Here is an 8466-nt window from a genome sequence, read left to right as displayed (position 1 = left end):
AGCTCAATTGTACAGCCAGAACCTCCAGCTTTGTCAGATGCCTTTTGAGGGCTTCCCTTCCCCTTAACATATTGACTGTTCTTCCCAGTTTGCTGTTCTTCACTTTCTGAAGGTACATTCTGTACCTTTGTTCAGGGTATTGATGAAGATGATAAGCAATGTGAGGCTCAGTATCAACATCTAAGGAACACCAGTAGACTTGATACTCATGAATAGTGTGTAATAACTCATTGAGTAAATGATCTGTCCAGTTTTTCACACACAGTTCACCACTCTATCTTCTTGGAGAGAGATAGATGTCTCTCTTTCCAAAGTCTGCCACTAAATCTAGTTTATTAGGAAGCCTGACAGCTGAACTTGCCTATGAAGAAGGCTTTAGGCAAGTTGGTCTTATATGTGTCCCTCAACACAGAACTGACTGCTCACTCTTCAGTGAACCCATATTTTAATAATTTTACTTTTGTAATCAGTGTGCTACAGAAGGCATTCTTGTTGACTTTGACACCCTTCCCCAGTTTCATTCAATTCTTCTTTTCTAATTGCATTTGGGTATGCCTGAACAGTGTTTTTACATTCTTCCTACAGCATGTTTGTGCTTTCAACTTCTGCAAGGTTGTTTTTTTGTATCAGGAGTTCTCCACTGAGCCAGCATGGCCATCAGCCATATCAGCACTGTTTGCTCCTCAGTTCTGTTTATGAGGCTATCCTTGATGATAAGCTAGCTCTTCAGGACCCATTTAGTCTTCAGAGAAATATCTCAGCACAAAACACTTAGCAGTGTACTGAATAAACTGAATACTCTCCTGCAGTTCGAGGTCTTTACTCTGCCTCTTGCTTGACTCATTTGCCCAAGAAACTTAGAGTCCTCAAATGGTGATATTAAAATGGTTTCCATGAATCATCAGGTCTCTGAGTAACTCTTCCTTATTAATTAATACCTTATTTGGCAGAATATCTCTGTTACTGGTTCATCCAACTTGTACATCAATGATTTGCCACATGGCATGCTAGAAATACAGATTTCTTTTGTACCCTATTGTGTCAGAAAAGGTGTTGGAGTAATTGAGGAGCTCCTGCTGAGAGCCAGTAGGATTTATGTCTTTTTTATTTTATTTTTTTATTATTTTTTTCTGTGCAAACTGGTATAAACATTTGATTATCTTTTCCTTAAGATTTGCTCGTAGAAATTAAAAAAAAAACAAAAACCTGTCAAACTTCAATTGAAAAATTGTTAAAATTATTAAAAATGAAATAATCAAAAAGCAGGTATAAGAGAACTGATCATCTGTATGTTAACATTCTGGTAAAGTCTATCTTAGAAATATCTTTCTCATTGTCATCTCTCTGCTGAGGGTTACAAAATGAGCTTAAGAGAACAAGAAGACAAAAAATATCTCTGATGTTTTAGTCCTCTGTAACAGGAGGAAAGTTTTCACATGTCAGTGGTTTCTGGGCTGGTTTGGCCCGGTACCATGACTAGGGGGGCAGAGGGATTCGTGAATCCGCGCCTCTGGAAAGGGGAAACAGAGGACCCTGAATAATTAAAAACAGTGGCAACAATCTGAGGAGAAACAAACTAATTTAATAAATATGGTATCATAATGCAAGATAACACACTATAAAACAATATAATTAGAATTGAATCTAATAAATCAAATATGATGAGAGAAAGAGTGTCTGAAAAAGCTGAAGGCCTTACACTAATGGCGTGTGGTCAGGACAAGCAGCAGTGAGAGAGCCTGACAATCGAAAAGAGGGACATCAGGTGATCTACTGAGGCCTTCTATGTGTTCCCCCTGAGCAGGATGATAACAGAACAGAGAACAGTCTTCTGGGGAACGTAGTTCTTCTTCTCATCCAGACAGGTGCCTGGAACTGGAGCATTAACTCTTGAACTCCCAGTGCACTACATGATGTTATGATGTGGAATACCAATAACCAAAAATCATAAAACCATGACACATGTCTACAACAGTACTTTGTGTTTCCTGCAAAGAATCAAGATTCAAATTCTTCCCTTATTAGAGGTTAAGTTGTAGAAATCTTGATAAAAATCTATTTCAGACTGTGTTTCAAACTGAATTTTACAGTGGCATTTCTACCTGCTGGAAAATGCTCAGTCCAAAAACAGCATAGCTGTCAGAATCCTACAGTCTGGTAGTTCAGTTAGAAAAAGAAATCTGGAAAGCTACACTTGACCTGTGTGGTCTCTGGATTAAATCTAAAATTGAGAATTTCACAAGGCACTTCCAAAACAGAAGATTTATTTCCTAGGTACTGCAAGGGAAAATTAGAAAGTACAAACAGAATGGACTTCTCAATGTGCAAAAGTATTATTCCTATTCATTTAAACAGTTACTTGGATATCATCCATGACAGCAACCTTACTAATTGCATCCAAATATCTGCTTCAGCTCCAAGGAATGATATGGGACTCCAAAATGGTCTGCTACAACAGGTGCATTTGCATCGTTCCCACAATGATTCATGTTGCAAAATTCTCTTCCTGGACAGTAAAAAAAGCAAACAAGAAGGAACTAAACCAGAAGAGTTTTCTTTGATTTCTGATTTTCTAAAAAAGACACAGTAAATTTATAGCAGAAACATTCACTTTGTGGATCATTTTTAGAATATTTTCTCTATAACCCTCAGATCCTCATTAAGTTTCTCTCCAATGACAATGGAAAATAAATAACAAAAAACAAGATATACTAAGTATTACTTGTGAATATTTATTTTTTTGGTTGATCATCTGTTTTTTTCTTTTTTCTTTTGTGTTGTTGGGTTTTGTTGTTGTTTTGTTTTGTTTGACAGTGGTCAATGGATAATTTTGTGAAAATTTTAACTCTCTCCTTCATTTTTGTTCTTCCATGATTAGCTGTGGAATGTTAGTTATGGATTGTTGTTTATGAAGTACCTGTGAGAAAGAAGAGACACCTCCATATGCTAAGGCTTTCTATTCATTTTACAGCACAACAGGGTAAAGGTAGAACTAGATAAGTTATACATAATGGAGAGGACAAGAAAAAGTTTACTTAAGCATGTTCAAGATCTGTTTTACTGAATGATACCCTAACTTTTTTGTCTTTAAGCCACTCATGTACTTACGTTTACTTCTGGGGAGAAAAAAAAAAAAAAAAGGAAAAAAAAAAAAGCTTACATAAACAAGAAAATAGCAGTTGCATTACTTTCCCCTGGTTTACCAGTGGTCATATACAAAAAACCGTTCCAAGTCATCTACAAAAGCAGAACAGGTGAACTCAAGTGTTCAGAGCATTTTATTTTAAATTATTATTCATATACATCAAAAAGAAGCACAAGTAGAGCTGAAAAACAAACAAACAAACAAACAAATACCAACAACAAAAAATAACCTAATACATGTACTGGGGCATGGGCAGAGGGCTGAAGGGAATATTTCAGAATTTACACCTAGTTTCCAGCTTGGGAGATGATCAGGTACATGAATCGGTTGACCTCTTTTGGCCTTGAATTCTTTTCTCTTTCCCTGCATTTCCTGAAGTGTGCAATTGTGAAATAGCTATCTCCACTAGGAGCTTACTTGGAAATATTTAGCATTTAGGAGAATACTATAAAGCAATATTAATCATTTAAGGCTGACAGGCAGTATTGTCAAAGAAAAATATTTATTGGGTTGCTAAAAATAATCCCAGCCATATAGAAAGGCAAGAAGACAAAGAAAGAACCTTATATAACCATCAGTTTGGGGAAAGTAGACAAAGCTTTGCGAGTGATTTATCATGGATTAAGGTCCTTAGTGATATGATAGAGATGTGTTCACAGGAGTTCTTCAGTGTGTAAAGTTTACTATGCATAAGCTGTTCCCATAAGGAAGGATGCTGCAATCATTTTGCAGTTTTGGAGCATCAACTTTTTCAAAATATTTATCTATTTTTACTTCATAAATTTATGGTAGAGAAGCTTTGTGAGTAGCTACTGACATTTTTCATATTATTTCTTTTATGTTTGTTTATATTCTGGATCAAGGGTAAATATATCCTCTGCCAGCATGTGAAATCACATAATCTCCTTCAACTTCTGCCCCTAAGAGAGCATACATTATATCTGACTTTAAACATAAAATTCATACTGTCTTGTCAAAAATATTTTACTCTCATCAGACAGGGTTACCCCCTACAGTTAAGAATGAGCGCTAACCATATTTCCAGTGTTAATTTTAAAAGCAAATCAAGAAATGTAATAACAGCATCTGTGAAAAAAAGACTATAAAAAATTATGGGAACTAAAGACTGAGATAGTTTTGTGTGGCAAGCAGGAAAGCTTTTCAGTGTTACAATTAAAAAAAAAAAAAACAAAAAAAACCCTGCATCCTGATACACAAAATGAAAATTAAATGAAGCCATTTTATTTTGGATGAACCAAGAAGCCCCTTCTGCCCCCCCCCCCCCCCCCTTTTGAGACACAATAATGAGTACAAAACTTTAATCTGCTATCAAGTGATTTTTGTTTCTTTCTTATCTTCAAACAGATGAGCATTATTTATTAAAATATGCATAGATTTCATTTGCTTTAAATAATAAAACTAATAACACAGAATTAAATTCCTACAGATGAGGTCTGAAAAAAAGCAAGATTATGTTTAGTCATGTATTTCACCAGTTCTTAACCTGTTACAGAGAACAAAGAAAACAAACAAACAAACAAACAAACAAGCAAACAAAACAAAACAAAACAAAAAAACAGCAAAATCGTTCCAGAGTATTCATATAGAAAACAGTTCGTATGATCTTCTCCTTTGACCAGATAACACTTCTTTACATTCGCTCAGGCAGGTCAAGAGCAGCTGAATATATATTTATCTTTTGTTACCACATTTTCACTCTTCACTTCAGCCCATAGCGTGGCTACTTTTAGTTACTGGTGAATTTTAAAAGGTAACTGAAGATTCCCTTAGGAACATCATTACAGAGTTTAATAGATCTCACCAAATACTTCAGATTATAACTTATCCTTTATTAATTTCATACTATTAATTGTTGGAATCTCTCAATTTTTTCATTTCCTTTAAGTAAACAGAGACTTCAATAAAACTTTTCTGCAGATATTTTTTTTTCCTCGAAATTAAGTACAAAATATCAAATGAAATCTGAAGTTACATGGTCAGTCCAATTATTCTTTCCTCACTTGTGGAAAGAAATCAACAGGTTTGACTTAGAATATCAGGAACTTGACAAGATGTGGGCCAGTAGCAACTAAGAATATTTTCTTACTTCAGAGCCAAATACAGTTTTCCTGTTGTATGAATGCAATCCTAGGGCTTTTTGGGTAATGATCATTTAAGAGCTATTGTAGGTCATTGTTGTCTTTCATATAGCAGTCGCTAGATTTGACAACAGTATGCACTGTTAACAAAAATTGTCTATCATTACCGTTCATTACAGTCAACAGAGGAAATCTTAATGTCAGAGGAAACATGATTAGGTATTCAAAGCTACTTCCCCCATCCAGAGAAACTATCTGGATTGAGAAAGGATCAGACACTTTCATCCTATTTGCACTAAATGCAACATGCAAGTATGAGGAATTCTATTAAGGCCTCTGTGGCCATCTGTGGATTTTTTTAGGGTAAAATCTGTGTAAATCCATAAACCTAATACTAAAAATGTAGTTCTCACCATCCCCGAACAATAAGGGCACTCTCTTTCTCTTTGCTGCTTATGTGCACCTGTTTTTATGATCCTCCAATATTTTCTGGTAACTAGAATCATTAATAGTTTCTCTGCTCTTCCCAGACTTCGCACTGTGTCTCTCTCCTGATTTTCAGACTCCTCCACATTTTATTTTTAGCTGACATTAATTTGAACTCTATGCTGCCACATTTCCACTTAACCTATATCTTATTTTTCCGTGGTGAATAGCAATTGTAGAAAACACTGCAGAAATTATATGTTATGTGCATTTTTTTCATTCTTTCATAAGATTTACATCGCTTTTTCTAATTCAAAAGTAATTTTTATGAAAGAGCTTAAAAAGAATGTCGTAGGAGAAAAACGTTGATTAAAAATCTGTCAAATAAGCAGCTAATGGAAGTGAAATAAATAAAAAACAAGTGGGTCCCTTTTTCCAGACAGATCATTTTGAATATATTTGATTATTTGATGACTCCTAGATCCAAAACTGATGTTGACTAGCTATGTATGTAAGAGTATAGAAATCGTCTGAGATATCTTTGTATTAACTGTAGACTATTTGTAAAAAACACAATGGGAAATTAATTTTGAAGTTTTATTTGAGTCCAATAGAATGACACAGGATCATTTTCAGAACAAATGGATCAACATTAAAACATTTTACTATCTTATTATCCAATGTTATATATAAAGTTTTACAACCATCAGCTTAGAATTTTAAAGATCCATAATACTGTTATAGTAAAATCGATTACTTCAGATAATTTTGTATTCCATAATAAAAACAAAATAGATCTATGCTGGTATATCAGTCATATTTAAACTCTTAAAGATAAATACTTATGCTTGGATAATATTTTGTTATAAGTACAGTAATATAACATGGTCAATTGCAGTATTTATGTTGAATATTGATTCTAACTTGAACTAATTTCTCTTTTTTTTCCTATCCTATTTGCTAAAATAAGTATTGGTTTTATGTATTTCCCAATAGTTTCATTATAGAAATTAGTATGCTGGTGTTGTAACAGGTATTTATTTTTACATTTATAGGAAAGGAGATTTATTTTAGTTTTATCATCTTACAATAAATAAATAGATTATTAAGTACTTCTGACATTCTACTTTGTCGCAGAAGTGTATTTATATAATGAAGCATTATACAAATATGAATAATTAACTTTGCTTAATGAATATATTCAACTGCGAGAGCAAAATTCTGTCAACTTTGGAAACAGTTTAAAGCTTGTGTATGACAGAATATTTACAATAACCATTTATGGCTTATATTCCTCCTTCTGTACTTGCAAGACCCAGCTTTTCTGTGCCCAGAATGGGGGTTTTGATATCCAAAGCAGCATAATCTTAGTTTACTTTTTTTTTTTTTCTTTTTTTTTTTTTTTTTTTTTCAAATGCAGAATGCCCATTCTCTCAACTAATGATAGGTCTGGTATGATTTTTTAGAAAATCTCCACATCCAATACTTAGGTCTTTATTTCTGTGCTTGGATGTGGTATGACTTTCTTTTTAAAAACTGAGTTGATTTTGATTGCTGAACATTTATGGAAAAAAGCAAATGATCAACGAATAACTAATCTCTAGTACTCCTTTGGGAAGTGTACATGCCTGCAAGCTGTTTAAATGGAGGTCCCCAGCCTACAAGGTATTCATAATTTTGATCCACATCTGATGTATTTGAGCCTAAGGAGCTGAGAGATCCTGCCAAAGAGCCAGTCCCCTCAAAAGCATATGTCTGAAGTGAGTCATATGGAGGAACACTCGGGTCTGTATTGGCTTCTTCAAGCTTTTCTGAAATGAATTGCCTGAAAATAGCACTGTCAGGACCAACCTGCAGAGACTGTCTGTAGAGGCTGTGGATTTCTGTGGTGATTTTCTTTCGAGGTTTGTGTGTTCTCAAGACAGCGCGTGTCCTCAGTGCTGAAATATCAAAAGCTTCTGTGTCCTCCTCACCACCTCCTTCATCATCATATCTGACAATGTTCTCTCTGAATTCTTCCACTTTCTCTGAAAAGAGAGTCTTCTTCCTCTGCTGTCTTATGCCTATAATCGCCAAAAAGAACACTGACAAGACAAACAAACAACACAAAACAAAAGAAAGTGAGGGAAAATATAAACGGAGCCAGAGACTTTGAATGTGCCTGGAAAGCCTTTAAAAATAATAATGTTTCTTAATATCAGTGCAATTGCAAAGTGAAGCTATCTTATCACATTTATAGACGTGTGATTTTTACAGATTTTATGGTTTTGAACTGAGTAGAGTATGTGGTGGAAAAACTGCTACAGAGGGACTTATAAAATGGGTGAATGAAATGGAGCAATTCTTTGAGTAGATGAGAGCTGGAAGCAGTGATGAAAACAGATTATGTTTTTTGAAACTGCTTTGTTTTATCACATAATATATCAACTTTATATTCAAAATTTAAAGTTTTTAATCTCTCCTTCTTTCACATCAGAGCCCCAGGAAGAACAGATAAAAAATGAGGCAATGAGCGAGATATCCTCTTCAATTGGTCAAATATAATTCAGTTCCATAGATTATACAGGGTGTGGCTCAATTTTTTATATGACACTGATTTAAAAATTTGAGGACTATTACTAAATCTTGTGTAATGCTATGGCAGTGGAGGCTTATAAATAAGAACAGCTCCAATTTTAACATATAAGAATCTTTTTTAAAAAAATATTTTAAAGAGGTTTTTTTTTTGTTTGTTTTGTTTTGTTTTAATCCTATGCCATTTCTTTTTTAGCTGAACAATTCAGTTTAAATATTCTA

The 8466-nt window shown here is 34.1% G+C and overlaps 1 protein-coding gene across 16 annotated transcripts in view; it reads right to left on the bottom strand.

The window, feature by feature from the left end:
• Positions 1 to 3260: 3260 nt before the first annotated feature.
• Positions 3261 to 8466, bottom strand: part of CDH19 (cadherin 19) — a 107118-nt gene continuing 101912 nt past the window's right edge. For all 16 annotated transcript variants that reach the window (XM_046925061.1, XM_040684834.2, XM_046925060.1 and 13 more), the window contains one exon: positions 3261 to 7754. In XM_046925061.1, coding sequence (XP_046781017.1) covers positions 7264 to 7754 — 491 coding nt within the window. In that variant the 3' untranslated portion in view covers positions 3261 to 7263. The remainder of the gene's footprint in view (positions 7755 to 8466) is intronic.

Source organism: Gallus gallus, chromosome 2 (assembly GCF_016699485.2).
Source record: "Gallus gallus isolate bGalGal1 chromosome 2, bGalGal1.mat.broiler.GRCg7b, whole genome shotgun sequence".
Taxonomy (NCBI): Eukaryota; Metazoa; Chordata; class Aves; order Galliformes; family Phasianidae; genus Gallus; species Gallus gallus.
Note: the sequence above shows the minus strand (reverse complement) of the source record. Positions and strands in the feature narration are given on the sequence as shown.